The 17,812-nt window shown below is 41.6% G+C and overlaps 4 protein-coding genes across 5 annotated transcripts; 3 read left to right on the top strand and 1 right to left on the bottom strand.

The window, feature by feature from the left end:
• Nucleotides 1-276: 276 nt before the first annotated feature.
• Nucleotides 277-2,275, top strand: LOC128303932 (adenosine kinase). The gene is made up of 4 exons (XM_053041035.1): nt 277-493; nt 644-805; nt 1,016-1,177; nt 1,273-2,275. Exons 1-4 carry the CDS (start codon nt 456-458, stop codon nt 2,060-2,062), a joined length of 1,152 nt encoding a protein of 383 aa, XP_052896995.1. The 5' UTR covers nt 277-455; the 3' UTR covers nt 2,063-2,275.
• A 970-nt stretch (nt 2,276-3,245) lies between these two features.
• LOC128302339 (cytoplasmic protein NCK1-like) lies at nt 3,246-11,829 on the top strand. Its single transcript, XM_053039139.1, has 6 exons — nt 3,246-3,695; nt 5,841-6,135; nt 6,203-6,523; nt 6,636-6,972; nt 7,095-7,416; nt 7,491-11,829. Exons 2-6 carry the CDS (start codon nt 6,114-6,116, stop codon nt 7,698-7,700), a joined length of 1,212 nt encoding a protein of 403 aa, XP_052895099.1. The 5' UTR covers nt 3,246-3,695; nt 5,841-6,113; the 3' UTR covers nt 7,701-11,829.
• Nucleotides 11,830-14,242: 2,413 nt separating this feature from the next.
• Nucleotides 14,243-15,466, bottom strand: LOC128302734 (arrestin homolog). The gene is made up of 4 exons (XM_053039594.1): nt 15,450-15,466; nt 15,178-15,381; nt 14,985-15,114; nt 14,243-14,905 (listed from the first exon to the last, which is right to left on the bottom strand). Exons 1-4 carry the CDS (start codon nt 15,464-15,466, stop codon nt 14,804-14,806), a joined length of 453 nt encoding a protein of 150 aa, XP_052895554.1. The 3' UTR covers nt 14,243-14,803.
• Nucleotides 15,467-15,680: 214 nt separating this feature from the next.
• On the top strand, nt 15,681-17,796 carry LOC128303484 (cytoplasmic protein NCK1-like). Of its 2 annotated transcripts, none has more exons than XM_053040453.1 (5): nt 15,681-15,883; nt 15,951-16,271; nt 16,399-16,720; nt 16,843-17,164; nt 17,243-17,796. In XM_053040453.1, exons 1-5 carry the CDS (start codon nt 15,862-15,864, stop codon nt 17,450-17,452), a joined length of 1,197 nt encoding a protein of 398 aa, XP_052896413.1. In that variant the 5' UTR covers nt 15,681-15,861; the 3' UTR covers nt 17,453-17,796. The 2 variants fall into 2 exon arrangements, with proteins under 2 accessions (XP_052896413.1, XP_052896412.1); XM_053040452.1 differs by having other exon boundaries at nt 16,384-16,720.
• The last annotated feature ends 16 nt before the right edge of the window (nt 17,797-17,812 follow it).

Below are 17,812 nucleotides of genomic sequence, written 5' to 3'. Positions count from 1 at the left end.
TTTTAAACGGCTCTTTATTTGACAGCGTGAGATGCATCGTGCATGACAGCAAAAAAGAAAACACAAACATACGCAATCAGCTACCGTTTTATTGGTTCATAATGAGATTTCGTTTATAAATGTTGTATCTTATCTATCGCAAAATTCGTGCATGCGGTAAATGTACCTGATAGCTACCTATAAACATATGCTTCGTCATAAAATCTCAGCATATTTTGTCCATGCTGAGTGTGCGCGCGAAACCGGTTCGAATTATTTGCTGCTGGAAGGGGCTGAAGCTGGGAGGTTCGGTGACTGATTTTGACATAATCGTCCTTGCGAAGTTCGTACGTGCATATGCATTTCAGCGTATGGTGAATGTAACATTGCAACACATATATTAGAGTAGATCAACGTTGGTGCGATCTACAGAATTGTTAACGCCGCGAACAAACCAGCATACATCCACCACCAGCATGACCAACGAAAACGATGATCTCTCCATCACAAGTTGGTAAGTAGTGTGCAAATCCTTTCAACAGTGCACAAGAATATGCAGTTGTTGCATGTTCTTACATCGGTTAAACACGCTGCATGTACGAAGGAAAAGCGTGCCGTAATGTATACTAAACTAAGGTTGTAATTCCGTTTTTTACCACTGCAGCGATCGGTGCCCGCGAATGGTCGCATTTGGTAACATTCTACTTGATATCAGCGTAGAGTTGAAGGATGGGAAAATTCTGAATGATTTCGATCTGAAACCCGATGATCAAAGAGAAGTTCCTGCAGACAAACTTGCTGCCCTTGTCTCCGTTGCCGTAGAAACGTAGGTATTTGGTCAATGACGGGCACTCTCCAAATCACGCTGCTGTATTTGACTCATACGCACAAGACATATCATGTAACGTAAATAGACCATGACTAGCGTGTGTGAATTGTCGATATTAAACGTGATGTAAATAGTTCAATGTTGTACGGGTGTTTATGCGTTAGGAAGACAGCATAATGTACTGTAAATCGTTGTTCTCAACTCCAGTTGCGGTAATCCAATCTACAACCCTGGTGGCTCAGCACTTAACACATGTCGTATACTGCGCGCCCTTGGAGAAAAGAACGTTATCTTCTGCGGGGCGGTTGGTGTTGACGAGAATGGCCAAATATTACAGCAAATCTTGAAAGATTGCGCACTAAATACCTGGTAAGTACTTTTCCCGATGCAATCAATAATACCGCGCAATGAAACGGTTTTTGCTTCACTTTTTTCTCCATTATTCGAAATTCCGTGTTGTGCAGTATACAAACGTTGCCGGATGAAATTACTGGAACATGCATGTGCCTCATTAGTGGCGACAAACGGAGTCTGAACGCGAACATTGGTGCGTCGTTACATTTCAAGAAGGAATTTGTAAGTTCTCGATGGTGCCAGTCAAAGATCGGTGTTTGCAAATCAGCCGCTCACACAAATATTGACGAGGACATGCGAATTTTCTACATCGAGGGATATTTTGTGCCAGAAAAGTTCCACATCTGCACGTACATCTACGAACAATACTGCAAGGGTACGGCAAACCTGCTGGTAACCAATTTGAATGCATCCTACATACTGCAGGAATTTACAGCCGAGATGCGTTTTCTCGTCGAACATGCCGATCTTGTGTTTGGAAATTTGGCAGAATTTATTGCGCTGGCCCAGATTTATCACTGTGACGACGTGGACGCATTGGCTCGGTTGCTGATAAAGCCCTACCGGAAATACAACCGTAACAAGATTCTCATCGCAACCGATGGTTGCCGAAGTGTCCGATTGTACTATGGCGCGGGGTCGAAATTCATAGCAGAAAGCTATCCAGTACCGGTAATATCAGCGAACTCCGTTATCGACACAACCGGGGCCGGAGATTCATTTGTGGCAGGATTTCTATACAAATTCATGAACGATGAAAGCCCCACGTTAGTGGACTGCATTCGGTACGGGTGTAAAGTGGCTGGGAAAGTGATACGGCAAGTGGGATGTAATTTACCCTCCAGCGTTCCATCATCGCCATCAATTGCCCCGTCAACAAAAGAGGGGATGGTTCCTTGAGATCGAGGAATTCTTCGGATCAAGGCAGAAAATGTATCTCTGAAGTTTTATCATCCAGGAAGAGCATGTTCCTTTACTCTTGTTTTGCTATTTAACAGATTTGGCTAGGTGCTTACTGCATTGGTGATCTTGCTATTACTGCATTAGTTTGGTTAAGGGTAATTGTTACAAAATGTTGTTAGTCGTCAATATTTATAAATGCACCTCACGTATGTGTACATGTAAATCGGACCTACAGTTTATAAGATTCCTAAGAAAGAAGTTACTGTATGTATAGTGTATAGGTAAGTATATTTGTATAATTAATTTAAAATTAAAAAAGAGTTTACAATCGCAATAACTTAGCAGTAAAATATGCTATACAAAATTATATGTACGGCATATATGTTTACTAGTAGAATCAATTAACCGATAAGTTTATCGGCAAGTCTGATACATTTGAGCCCATCAAGTACCAAAAGCACTCGTGTATAACGCATTTTTTAGTGTGTAATCGCATGAAAACGCGTATATTTTTGTTTTGTTTAAATTCAAAAGTATGAATTAATGAAGTTTCTGAAGTTTAATGGTTCTCAACAGATTTGCTGCTCCTTAACGTTTCTTGAATCGTCAGATATTATCGTTATATCGTACGAACTGTGAACCCGTTATCTTCGTAGGTTTACGGTTAAAATTAGAAAAGTTGCTAATAATAAAATCTGTTCAATTAATCCACACAATCGAATGTCAGCAGGTTATTTCAGTTTTCAGCCGTTCAGTTCAGTTCAGTTCAGTTTTCCAGAGATCATTACAATGAGGGAAACCATAATTGATTTCAGCATTCATCAATTCGTAGAGTTCAATTGAAGATTTGTACATCTATAAAGAATCATAAATTTCCCAGGATTCGTGAATAATTGAAGATTAGAAATCTTTCAGAGATTCGTGGATTTTTTTTTATGTGCCAACGACACGCCAATGTCAATGTGCCAATGTTTTATTTCATTTTATTATAATGATTCCTTTGCAGAAATTCGCAGTTTAATTTTGGTGAGACTTTTTGTGCGTTTCTAAACACAAACGTCAAAGCAAGCTTCGCCGTGCTGTCACATAATCATGTGTGTATCAACCCGCTTTTAACGTCACATCTAGATTTCGGACAACTGCTCGAATAGCTCGCTGTAGAAGTTTAGCCAGAGGAAAGATTGAAACAATATCGTGGAAAATACATAGGAAAATTCGCATTTCCACGTGCCAGAGCGGTTGCATTCTCAACCGTGCACACACTCCTCGGGAGTAGTTACAGTGAATGCCGGAAGTACGTGAGTGATTCATTTACAGTTGCCCTGTTGTGTCGGTGCAGGTTACGAGCCTTCGATTTGTTAAGGGGTTTTGCCATACAATCATCTTTCGGTGCGGTCATCAGTACGGTAAATCCCTGGAACTTTCTGCACCACCACTTGGGACGCATCAGCTCACGATACTAGGGTGGTGAAGGAATGAATTTAACAACGGGTGCAGTAGTCAGTGCAATGGTAAAGTGACGAAAAAAGCTGACGGAAAAAGAAGTTCCAGAACCGCAGACTCCAACCGTAGTAGGTGAAGTGCAAGGGTGTAAAACATCGCCGACAACGTAATTGGCAATGAGCTAATGGTACGTAGCAACTTTTGTCGCTACATTGAAGTTGGTGTGGTTATTAACTCTCGGCCGGATTAGGATGCAGTCGGAAGTGGGTTTTCCGTTGAACGGCCAGTTAAATAAATGCTAAAAGCGATCGGAAGACAGTTGTTTCCTGGTAGTTAAGGGTGCGAAAGTGTATGCGTGTGCTCCGTTTGCATACACAGAGCTAAAGCAAAGTAAAGCAGAGATGGTACTTAGGAGTAAAAAGGACGACTGGTTGGTTTGTGTGACGACCGTGGGTGTGCGTATGATTGTGTAGTGTGTGTGCGATGTTTAAAGCAATGATACTGTACCAACGTATCCTTTGCGTGTTCCGTTTGAGTGTGTTAGATGGGCGGATACAGTTTTCTTCACTGACTGCTGTTGTTGGAACGCGTCCTTTGCACTTTGCACTCGATTCCCTTGCAGACTGTGCAGTGTGGGGGGCTTGTATAGGGTATAATTCTTGCATATGGACGAATCCGTGTCTGGCTTGCCTTGACTCCTTCGCGTAATATGGACAATGTTTCGTTTGAGTATGTGTGACAACTTCCCGTTTAAACGCGGTCGCGAAACATCGCCTCCCAAAGAGGGTATCTTTGTTTTTGTTTTCGACATTAGTTCGCATTTTGCGATATGAACTTTTTTTGTTGCGTTAATCAAGTACTCGCTGCTGGAGTTCGCGGAGACAGGCTTTCGACTGAAGTAACCCTTTTTATTCAATGATGGATGTGCATGTGCAGCGATGCAGCAGTGGCTTATCATGCCGGCTGAACAATGCTTCTCGAAAGCTCCTCTTTAAATTCGTCTGATGCGGAGATAAGGTTGCGTTGAGACACTCTACCACTTTCACTGCTAATAATGGCGCGTGTGTATGGCTGGGAGCGATTTATCATTTAATCAACCGACGCTGAACAAAACAAACCCAATAAACCTCCCAGCTGCTTACGTTCTTTGCACGCTAGCAGAAAACTGATGGTAGGGAAACTGCGTGCAAGGAAATCCGGCTCCGTGCGTGCGTGCGAGCGTGCTCTATGTGCGATTTTTCGTATTACTTACCGTTTTGATGATGATGTGCCAAACAGACAGACTAGACAGTCGGCGGCACTACAGACAGTGTATTTCTTCTCATTCAATAGTGGCAGCGACTTTTAAAATTAGATATTCGTTAGTCGTTTACCCCATGTCAGGTCCAGACTATAAGCGAATGACTCGCTGCGTTGTTGTGTACGCAAGCAGTTAGCAGGAGCAGACTTTCACAATTACTGAAGAAACTTTTGTCCCCGCACAGCTTAGATTGGCTTCGCTTTGACAAAAATGTAAAAAACAATGCTCTATGTAAATATCATGCAATGCAATGGCTGGTTGGTTTATGTTGTTGTGTTATGATTCACGAAGGATAGTGAACATAATAAAATTGATCCTAGCAATCGAAATAAGAATCAAGAACACATGTTCCGCGCTACGTAATGATCGGAATCGTTAGGTTAGTCTTTGTAGTTGTGAACAGCATCGTTGAACTTTTGTTGCTATTTAAGTTTTACCAAAGCACCTATCTATAACGATGCAACACTGAAAACCAGCACAGCGACCTTCACTTGGTTCTCAGAATGGTTGTGTGGTGGTAACCTTTTCACTGTTCATTGTTTATGAGAGAAACGCGCTCATACTACACAATACCCAAACAGCTAGACCCTCGGCTGCGGTGGGTATGCTTAGGTCCGGCGAAACCTTCAGACATTGATCGTAGCTTGTACGATCACCCGTTGAGATTTGCTGTTGTAGTATGATCCGCTGCCCGCGGTTTGCTTTTTGCTGTTTTGTCATTAACCGGAAGGTGTGGGCGAAATGCTTCCAAAAATGTAGCTGGAGTGATGCCATTTGTGTACGTTATGCTTTAGAAAATGATCTTCATGAGCATCCACACATATACTTCACGATATAATTTTTGAAATGCTAGCAGATGACATTGACCGCAATAGGTCTTTTATGTTTGGAACGATTGATGTAATGCCATATTCGACATAAACATATGGTCCCTTTTTTAACATGTTTTTACCCAGATTTACTACTAAAAAAAATGCTCGAGTTGTTATAATATTTAATGCCCTAACTTTTTTATTCTTTTGAATCTTTCAGATCTTGAGCAACTGAAAACATGTCTTGTTAAAATGTTCGCGGAACAACGAGTGGCGATTTAAGTTAAAAGAATCTAGCAGTAAATATTCAAAACGTACCTATATAGAAAACGCCCCTTCACTATTGAGGGATAGGCTCGTGAATATAAACGCTAAACAAAGAATATCGACACGAGGAAGAAATACTTTTTTCAATCGGTGAATGCTTTTAGTCATTAAACATAATAATTTCCCGTTTCCTTTGTGGAAGTAACAAAATTGAAGACACAACATAATGGCTGGAAGTATCAAGCAAGGTACGTGGGTTGATCTGTGGTTTAGGTGTGGTTATACCTTAACAATACGTTTCAATTACATTTTCAGAGGATGTTTGCTATGTGGTTGCAAAATACGATTATGAGGCGCAGGGTGCCCAGGAGTTAGATTTGAGGAAAAACGATCGTTATCTGCTGTTGGACGACAGTAAGCACTGGTGGAGAGTACAGAATACACGTAATCAGTCGGGTTACGTACCGAGCAACTACGTTAAGAAGGAGAAAAAATCCGTCTCATTGTTCGATAGCTTTAAGAAGAAGGTTAAAAAGGGTTCCGGCAGCAAAACGCTACCCAATTGCTCACCTTCTAGGCAGGTCGATAGTCCCACAATGAGTCGACGGTTACCACCGGATCCTTCGGATGCCATTGGTAAGGAAGTTTCACAAACAAGAATCCTAATTCGTTTAAAAATCATGCTAATGTTCTGTATTAATATTTTTTGCATCCTTTATTCAATTGGCTGTACTCGGACATACGACAGCTTCCACCCCGATAGGAACTGCTATAGTCAAATACAATTATCAGGCGCAACAGCAAGATGAACTGTCGCTGACCAAGGGTACGCGGATATTGATACTGGAGAAATCAAACGACGGTTGGTGGCGTGGCCAGAGTGGCTCAGCGACTGGATGGTTTCCCAGCAACTACACAACGGAGGAAAACGAAGACGATACGCTGCACACGTACGCAATGGCGGAAAATGTGCTCGACATTGTTGTGGCTCTATACTCATTCAATTCGAACAACGATACGGAGCTGTCTTTTGAAAAGGGTGATCGGTTGGAAATTCTTGATCGGCCAGCGGCTGATCCAGAATGGTAAGTGTGTGCCAGCACGTACCATTAAATGGTATAATGTGTGATTGTCCAGAGCAGTATATGCAGAATTAGTGGTAAATCCCGTTTAAAAATGATTATTTATTTTACCTCGTTACTTGTAGGTACAAAGCCCGAAATAATAATGGTCAGGTTGGATTAGTACCGCGTAACTATTTACAAGAACTGTCGGAATATTTGGCTCAACCGTTTCGGAGCAATGGTAGTGGTCCGGATTCACTTGATCGACGACCTAACGATGCGCAATCGAACAACAACAACTCCAACACGAACAACAGTAACAACAATAATTCCCAGCAACCTGAGAGACCCCATCTGACCGGGAAAAGCTGGTACTACGGTGCTATTACACGAAGTCAATGTGATACGGTGCTAAACTCTCACGGACACGATGGAGATTATTTGATTCGCGATAGTGAAACAAATGTGAGCTGCTCAATTGTTTGAAAATACTAGTTTCTGTATTGTCTACTAATGTAATGCGTATATCTCTATTGCAGCTGGGTGACTATTCTGTATCGTTGAAGGCCCCTGGTCGCAATAAGCATTTCCGTGTGCACGTCGAAGGTAATATGTACTGCATCGGACAACGTAAATTTCACACACTGGATCAACTAGTGGACCATTACCAAAGAGCTCCCATTTACACCAACAAGCAAGGCGAGAAGCTGTACCTTGTACGACCGTTGCCGAAAGCGAATGGTACCTAAGCTCTCGATATAGTTGAATGCATAAGTCACCTGATATTAGCAGGTCGCAGCGACGGAAAATCGTACTCATGGTTAACAAACATGTTGACTAATTTGACTCATAGCATTAAAAAATGGTACGGCAAAGCGTCGAAAAGCAGAACGAAGTGCTGGTTAGATAATGTGGGAATTTCAATCGATTGCTGGGACTAGTTCGTGACATCGTGGTTTGCCGGTTTGCTTTAGGATGCAAAGTTAATTGTTTTATTTTATGCTGTGTATGAATCTTCTACTTCATTGATTTTAGATGTCGATTTTTAAATGTCCTACTGAATTTTAGTTTTGGTTTGTTTATGAATTTTAATATCTCCTTGTACTAGACATGCATTCAAGACAAGTGTACTTGGGGAGAAATACGAGTAAATGATTAGTTGTGTATATGATATTTTCTTTAAACCTTTATGTATATTTTTATTTTTAAACATCCAATCTATTGGCCACTGAGATCATTAGGAATGACCTCTTGGGATTAAAATCGTAAGAATATGATACAGCAAAGGTAACACAAATTGGCGTATTGAAAGCTCTTCGAAATGCAAACTCGATGTAATGAATAATGATAATTATAAAAGTAGTAATTTATTTCGAAGCCACTAAGCTTTAGCAAAGGCAGTAGTCGTTTTTAAGTCACTATAAAATTGGCTGGGAACTCAAGGTGGGGTAAAACAGTTTTAACCAGGAATTTATTCAGCGTTTTTACTACGATTGAAACTTTTTTTTTAACAAATAGAGCTCCACGGTATTGGTTCTATAGCAATCAGTAGATACTAATTTGTGCATCCGCTTAGAATAACTTTTTCTTCAACATAGACGAATGATCGCTGAACGAAGTTTCCGCATCTCTGGTTGTAGATACGCCTATGCTTACACTGAGTGGAATTCTTATATTTAATTGTAGTTCAAATGATAACCAAAGCGGTAAACAATTCGTTTGCATAGCCCATCCAATTTTTTATACGCATTCGAATATGGATACAAGTATAGGAACCGTACCTACATTCAAATAGATGTGACGTCCAAGTGTGACGCATTTAGCGACGATACATCTTTCCATCCTCAAAGCAACAAAATGTATTTGTTAGAACGCAAAGGGTAGGCATTTATTTTGTTCCTGTTCAGTAGATTCCGCAAAAAACACCCCCAGAGTCTGAACAGGTGTGTGTGTGTGTGAGTATTGAAGATAAATAGAATAGCAAACAAAATGCAAAAAAAAAAAAAACAATCGTACAGACCACCAATAAATAGAAAGAAGCGAGTTAGTTTGTGACATCTATTCCATTTTATCTATTGGATAAACTAATTGTGCCAGCTACTAACTATCAGGATATAGTTTCCACTGTGACTTAGCTCGGTGTCTCGTGCTTTCGTCATCAGTGGGACGGTGAAGGATTGGAAATAAGATTTGATTTCGCGACATGCGGTTACACCACCAGAACAGAAATCCGGCCACTAGCAAACAATTCTGATTACAAGCTCTGCACATACCACACGCCGTGCTTCAATGCAAGTTTTGCTGCAGAGCAGCATTCGGATAACCTCTCTATCTGGTTCGAAAGGAATCATACTAAATATTGGTGCTGTTGTTTCCTCCTTTTTTAATTTGATTTTCCGGTTACCCTAAGCTATTGCTGTATTAGGCATAAAGTTTCGCCTTTTACCGTTTTAATCAGAGTGGTAACTAACGCAAATAAGCATACGAATCAATGTGACAGCATTGTATCTATATCCATACTCGTCCGTGTACAGAAGATATGATAAAGTAGGCTTTGAGATAGGGTTTCCTCATAACATTTAACAATTCATTCCTTGCTTACACAGCTAAATGCAACGTTCACTCAACGTTGCGACGTATTCGCATCATGCTGGTGAATATAATCAGGACAACCACAACCGTAGAAACGGAAGAAACAATTGACGAAGCAAGCGTATCTTCATTCGGCAAACAAACACAACAGCTGTTGTACGCGAAGAGTTGTGCTGTATTTGGGAGCGATGGTCTGATAATTTTATACAAGGTAGCACGATGTGATGGAATTAGTAATTTTGATACTTCCTTTTTATATCGACGACAGAGGGAGAGAAAGAGTGAAAGAGGGAATGCGATTTATTTGAACGAAACACACATCTCACACCAACGCGGTCTCCGACAGCCGCAAATGGTGTGTAAATGTTCTGTCGTGTCGTAGTGTAAGTGTAAATTGGTGTTGTGATGCTCTCTAATTTTCTTCTACCTTCTCCTCAACCTGGCCCCAGAACTACTGCTGTTCAGCCAAGGTATGTGATGGAGCTTTGTAGCATACTTTCTCGTACAACTTTGCCGAGCTCTGTTTGTTAAATATAGCTAAACGTTTCGGTTTTATATCAAGCACACGCCCGTTCGTTTTGAAACGATACTCCATATGGCGCGTGTAATCCGCCATTCCGTATCGCCAAAACGCATAACCGAGATCGATGTCTTCAATCAACTCAATCAATCCAAAAGCCGCCCGCCGCAGCTGTGGGGACGGCATACACAAAATGAGTACGAGCCTACATATATCTTCCGCCAAGCAACGGTGTATTTGAGTATCGCCATTTTTGGGTGTGCTAACGAGTGAGCAAAACAAAAAGTGACATGTGGAACGTAAACTTTCATACTAACGAAGCATTGGCACTAATTTTTCGTGAGCAACAGTTGAAGCGAATTAATCAACGTTATACATACATATAGCTAAACTATCTACTTACATCACATAACTACAATCCGGAATATAATAGCAGGTGTATGAAATAGAATAATGATAATCGAATTTCGCGGACAATTGCCTTTGGATGGAAGGTGACTGCAAAGACACAAGAAATGGGCTACGAAGTGCCATTTTGAAACCGATTTAGTCCCTAACAGCATAACTCGAATGTGCGTTGTAAAAAAGTACCAACTGGCAGCATGTTGTTGAGCATTACCAAGTTTGGCATGATATTACTTTATTTGCTTGACATTCACAGACAACAGTGGGTTAAATGGAGGTGTGTTTGCACAAAGATTCAAAATTATGAAATTTACAATACGTATGTATTTGTTATATTTGTATGGAATATGTTGATATGCGTAGTAAGACAGTAGTGCATGGACAATTGTTCTGTATGTCAGAGGTGATCAACCACCAACAAAGATATGAAAGGTTTGGTTTCACCCATTGGATTGTTTCTTTAGCTGTCGACCAAATATCGTGAGAAAATCCATATTATTCAGAATTGGCAAACACCATTACAATCAGTTTAATTTGCTGCCGGTGTTATTTCGTTTTTTTTTTATTTTGTAGAACAACTGAACATAGAATTAAGTGCAACGTGGGTAGTGAAAATGTAGAACCTATTTTCAGCTAAATACAACACCCGCTAGAATCTCTTCCGCGTGAAGCAAATATCTTTGGACTGGACGTGTTCAACAATGCAACACCAGTATGGTGGATGATCGATAGAATGTCGATCGACTCCTTCCAAGCGAATGTTCACCCGTAAATGTGTTCTATTCTTTGCTACTTTACATTCACATCGTACCGTTAAGGCATCCATTAGTTTAAGGTAACGTTTGGAGTGCATTGCCGAAGCAATTATAATTGCCGTTGGCGACCGTTGACGTTCGACCCAGCACAGCATGAAACGTAAGGTCAATGAAGACAGGGAACAGAAAGCAAAACAACAAATTGAAGGCACGAAAAATTAGCCACAAAAGCGCAGTGGTTTGCGATAGAAATGAAAAATGAAATCATCCTAATACCAAAATATACAAGTAATATAGAATATTATAAAATAATAAAATAAAACAGGAAATAATTGCAAACGATCGTGGACGCAACTGTGAACAAATAAGGAAGGAAAAGTAAAGACTCTTCACAAGCCGATACGTAGCACGTGGTGTAGCAGTGTTGTTGTGTACGATTTGAAACGAACGACGTACGGTTTGGTAGCGAAACCAATGGTATGATTCGATAGTTTAAAGTCAACACTTATACCAATCACTGGCACAGACTGGAAACGAGTGAACTAGGGAAGTATGCGAAGTAAAGACATAGGCGTGAATCGATGAGCATATTGTATATCGTAATGAAAAAAAAACAACTAAGTCATCGCAATAAAGGTAAGATCAATGAATCTATAGAAAAAACAAGCTTGATATTTTGAATGACCCTGTATTCTTGAAGTAGAAAGTAGTTACAAAGTAAGTCAGTAAGAATCGTATAATACAAGAGAGTGCATGGAAAGAATTCGGTTCACGGTCAGGCGTAACGAGGTATACACGAACTTGAGGTGCGAATTTCGTTCGATGTTTTGAGAACAGCCGTCAGTGAGATTTTCCCATTTTAATACTGCAGCTCAAATCGTCAAGCCGCTTTCGTTCGAGGTTGGAGGGAAGTTCAAATTTTTTCTCGTGTATTTACCTCAAGAACTGTTATATTGGATTCAGTAATGTTGGATCATCGTGCAGCTCTCCTCCACTCCTTTCTGCGCCCAATCTCCGGCATGGCCTACTCCGCTTGATCTTTTTGAACAGGTTGTTGACAAACTCCTTCCTGGTAATGAGTCCGGCATCTTCATCACGTGTCCCAGCCATCGTATCCTTTTGTTTGAGGCCAACGTCAAGATGATCCACCAAACAGTTCAGCTTCACACGTCCTACCCACAGTGGAGGATCAATCCGCTTGGAGGCCCAGGGCGGAATTATAGTTGGGGCCTCTAATTTTAAATACAATGAAGGAGGGCGGGCACGCCACCGCATCGATATCGTAACCTTCCACCGTCCGATATAGTGACCCGAGCAGTGTCCACAACAGATTGTCGTCTTCTTCATTTTGTTGATTGGCTGCAAAGAAGCGTGAAGGAATTTTTTACGACGACTGAAACCTGTTAGGAAAGCAAATCCTGCACTATTTGACAGTTCTACAAAGGACTACTGTAACTATTTCGCATGTATATATAAACCTTTGACAACATTGAAATATAATCAATCAGAAGTTTACAATCGAAGCAACCATACGTCGGCCAGCTAATATAAACCTTTGACAACATCGAAAAATAATCAGTCCTATCCAAGCAACCATAATACTCCAGCCTACAAGATGGAACGCTGTTTCTGCTGTTGTGAACGTTGCAACGCCTGTTTGAATTGGCTGTCAATCCAGTACTGCTGTCCAAAGTGTTGCAACAAAACCCAAAAGAAGGAACCTTTGGCAAAATCTATTCTGCCAACCTGCTTCAACGACCCGTCCGAAATGGGGCCGGCACTAAATCGAAAAACGCCATCTTTCTACGGTTTGGACACAATGGAAGCTTGTTTCCAATCGTGTCGATTGTGCCACATTTGCAAATTTCGTTGTATCGATTGCGCACACCAATTGAGCCTGAAGGATAAGTCCAAATCGTCCAGCTCTTTCAGCTCTTTTAGCTATGTTCCTCGTCAGATTATATTTGCAACCGCTCCAACGACGGCCGCAAAGGCCAGACCTGTTACCCGTCGTCCATGGCGTACCGGTCGTCCATCCCACGGTCCCAAACCCGCCTCCGTTATACTGGGTTCGACTAAAGAGAAAAGTACGAAAGAGAAGCAACAAACGAATTCGAATGGAAATGACAACGAAGAATCTACTAACCAGCCGACTGCCGATGGCAAAGATCGTGTCAGTGACAGCAGGTACTTTATCTGCGTCGCATTAATCCTCCATCTAATCCTTAAGACTTATGTTCCAATTGGATGTACGTTTCGCACACCACAGATGTCCGTCCGAAGATGTCGATGTCATCCGCGATTCCAAGGTTTTATAGTGAACGGGTTAAAATCGTGTTCCTAATATCGAAGCTCGCGCTTCTCATTACCTTCCATAGCTATATTAAACAGCATACAGCAGAGTTCGAATCCCTGCCTCAATTCGATATAAGGTATCGCAGGTAATCCTGTCAATGAATTGAAAGCGCGTAGGGATCTGGTGCTCCCGGCATTTCGAAGGGCCTGCTGCAGAGTGAAAATTTGGTCAGTGGTGAATTTTCCTCCAACAAACCCTGTTTGATAACTTCCGACGAAATCTGTGGCAGTCTACACTGGCCAGAAAAAAACTGTGATGGCTCGAAAGATGGCACAGTCCACTCACCCTTTTTGTGCCCTGGGTGTATGAGACCCAGCTTCCACTCTTCTGGTAGTTTCTCCTGTTCTCGAACTCCAACGAACAGCTGTTGCATATGACGGCAAGTCTGACCGGGCTCATTGCTGCTTGCTAATTTATTACATTGATTGTTACTCGATGACCACGATAGCTTCGTTTGAGGATTATTAGATCGTGTAGTATACACGGAGAGGTTGACGAGAGGTCCATCTTTTTTGTTTCGGAGCCTGCGTAGTTGTCTCAGGCAGTTGGATACTTCAACCTGAATATAACGTTTGCTAGCACCCGTGGGATAATCCAACCTTTTCTGTCGTGATTTTATTGGGCACGGAAAATGAACGAAATCGCATAGAACATTTGTTTTCAACCAATCAGTATGTTGTTCTTTTCGTTTTTGTTTTATTCAATCGTATGAGATGTTTACGGTGTGTACATGGTAGACGGTTTTGCTGCCACGCCGTTGCAATCGGTCGCATATAAGAAAACAGCTAATTTCAATAGTGTCCTTACGTTCAGAAGGATTCTATGAAAATTATACCAAAGTTACCGAATGTTTTAACACGGCGAAGACGTTGTCTAAATAGTAAATTTTGTAAGGTACATCGTCAGGGAGGAAAAGCGTCTGGTTGGGTTGCTTGTCCCTCCCCTGCAGTTCTCTACCGAAACAATGGACTCCTCGGATGTGTCCGTCTTCGATTTTATTGTTTCGTTGCATTCTCTGCATCTTTCTCTCCCTCTGCCATCATTCTATTGCTCAGGTTGAAAAAGACGGGGAAGTGAGATCGATCGTTTCGTCGTAGGTCGTTTGCGTTCGGTTGTATGAGAATGTTCAATTTTTAGTGTGTTTGTGTTGATTTGTGAAGATGCTTAGTGGTTCTTCGTCGTAGTCCATGCCAGAGTTCCTAGCCTCTCCAAGCAGAATTGCAATTAATCAAAGTCCACCGAAGCCTGCTGATCGACCGTATCCTGTCGGAAGGTTTCTACATCGGCCTGGCTGTCGGCATGAATGATCTTAGCCTTGGTACCGGGCTGTTCGTTTTGTTCGAGAAACAAAGAACAAATGAGGGTTAATGAAATTTAAAGATGGTTAGCTCCTCCAGCAGCTTACCTTCGGGTGCATCAGCACAAACGGAAGCTCGGCCGCTAGCTCTCCTCCGAGCGCACCCAGGAAAAGTTTCACCTTGACGGCGTACGAAATGATAATGCCAAACGCATCACGCTGGTCCGGTTGAGCCAAGCTGTAACATAATCGTTCAACATGCAGTAAACAGTCAAATAAACGGACAACTCTGTCTACTTACAGTGTAGTCGAAGCTAGACACTGTTCCTGACGCTTAATCTGGCCGTCCAGGGCGACACCACGTCGCTGCTTGTTGGAAGAGAGCAGCGGCGCTAGATACATCACCTTCTGCAGGCTGGAACCGGGCTGGATTGGGCAGCCCTCGCTCGTCTCCAGCGAAGCCACCGTGTTGCGGTAGCTACCGTTCTGGAACAGCACACATATACTTCACGATATAATTTTTGAAATGCTAGCAGATGACATTGACCGCAATAGGTCTTTTATGTTTGGAACGATTGATGTAATGCCATATTCGACATAAACATATGGTCCCTTTTTTAACATGTTTTTACCCAGATTTACTACTAAAAAAAATGCTCGAGTTGTTATAATATTTAATGCCCTAACTTTTTTATTCTTTTGAATCTTTCAGATCTTGAGCAACTGAAAACATGTCTTGTTAAAATGTTCGCGGAACAACGAGTGGCGGTTTAAGTTAAAAGAATCTAGCAGTAAATATTCAAAACGTACCTATATAGAAAACGCCCCTTCACTATTGAGGGATAGGCTCGTGAATATAAACGCTAAACAAAGAATATCGACACGAGGAAGAAATACTTTTTTCAATCGGTGAATGCTTTTAGTCATTAAACATAATAATTTCCCGTTTCCTTTGTGGAAGTAACAAAATTGAAGACACAACATAATGGCTGGAAGTATCAAGCAAGGTACGTGGGTTGATCTGTGGTTTAGGTGTGGTTATACCTTAACAATACGTTTCAATTACATTTTCAGAGGATGTTTGCTATGTGGTTGCAAAATACGATTATGAGGCGCAGGGTGCCCAGGAGTTAGATTTGAGGAAAAACGATCGTTATCTGCTGTTGGACGACAGTAAGCACTGGTGGAGAGTACAGAATACACGTAATCAGTCGGGTTACGTACCGAGCAACTACGTTAAGAAGGAGAAAAAATCCGTCTCATTGTTCGATAGCTTTAAGAAGAAGGTTAAAAAGGGTTCCGGCAGCAAAACGCTACCCAATTGCTCACCTTCTAGGCAGGTCGATAGTCCCACAATGAGTCGACGGTTACCACCGGATCCTTCGGATGCCATTGGTAAGGAAGTTTCACAAACAAGAATCCTAATTCGTTTAAAAATCATGCTAATGTTCTGTATTAATATTTTTTGCATCCTTTATTCAATTGGCTGTACTCGGACATACGACAGCTTCCACCCCGATAGGAACTGCTATAGTCAAATACAATTATCAGGCGCAACAGCAAGATGAACTGTCGCTGACCAAGGGTACGCGGATATTGATACTGGAGAAATCAAACGACGGTTGGTGGCGTGGCCAGAGTGGCTCAGCGACTGGATGGTTTCCCAGCAACTACACAACGGAGGAAAACGAAGACGATACGCTGCACACGTACGCAATGGCGGAAAATGTGCTCGACATTGTTGTGGCTCTATACTCATTCAATTCGAACAACGATACGGAGCTGTCTTTTGAAAAGGGTGATCGGTTGGAAATTCTTGATCGACCAGCGGCTGATCCAGAATGGTAAGTGTGTGCCAGCACGTACCATTAAATGGTATAATGTGTGATTGTCCAGAGCAGTATATGCAGAATTAGTGGTAAATCCCGTTTAAAAATGATTATTTATTTTACCTCGTTACTTGTAGGTACAAAGCCCGAAATAATAATGGTCAGGTTGGATTAGTACCGCGTAACTATTTACAAGAACTGTCGGAATATTTGGCTCAACCGTTTCGGAGCAATGGTAGTGGTCCGGATTCACTTGATCGACGACCTAACGATGCGCAATCGAACAACAACAACTCCAACACGAACAACAGTAACAACAATAATTCCCAGCAACCTGAGAGACCCCATCTGACCGGGAAAAGCTGGTACTACGGTGCTATTACACGAAGTCAATGTGATACGGTGCTAAACTCTCACGGACACGATGGAGATTATTTGATTCGCGATAGTGAAACAAATGTGAGCTGCTCAATTGTTTGAAAATACTAGTTTCTGTATTGTCTACTAATGTAATGCGTAATGTAATCTCTATTGCAGCTGGGTGACTATTCTGTATCGTTGAAGGCCCCTGGTCGCAATAAGCATTTCCGTGTGCACGTCGAAGGTAATATGTACTGCATCGGACAACGTAAATTTCACACACTGGATCAACTAGTGGACCATTACCAAAGAGCTCCCATTTACACCAACAAGCAAGGCGAGAAGCTGTACCTTGTACGACCGTTGCCGAAAGCGAATGGTACCTAAGCTCTCGATATAGTTGAATGCATAAGTCACCTGATATTAGCAGGTCGCAGCGACGGAAAATCGTACTCATGGTTAACAAACATGTTGACTAATTTGACTCATAGCATTAAAAAATGGTACGGCAAAGCGTCGAAAAGCAGAACGAAGTGCTGGTTAGATAATGTGGGAATTTCAATCGATTGCTGGGACTAGTTCGTGACATCGTGGTTTGCCGGTTTGCTTTAGGATGCAAAGTTAATTGTTTTATTTTATGCTGTGTATGAATCTTCTACTTCATTGATTTTAGATGTCGATTTTTAAATGTCCTACTGAATTTTAATTTTGGTTTGTTTATGAATTTTAATATCTCCTTGTACTAGA

The sequence above is a fragment of the Anopheles moucheti genome, chromosome 3, assembly GCF_943734755.1.
Source record: "Anopheles moucheti chromosome 3, idAnoMoucSN_F20_07, whole genome shotgun sequence".
NCBI classification, from domain to species: domain Eukaryota; kingdom Metazoa; phylum Arthropoda; class Insecta; order Diptera; family Culicidae; genus Anopheles; species Anopheles moucheti.
The sequence above is the reverse complement of the archived record's forward strand: the minus strand, read 5'-3'. Positions and strand labels throughout refer to the sequence as shown.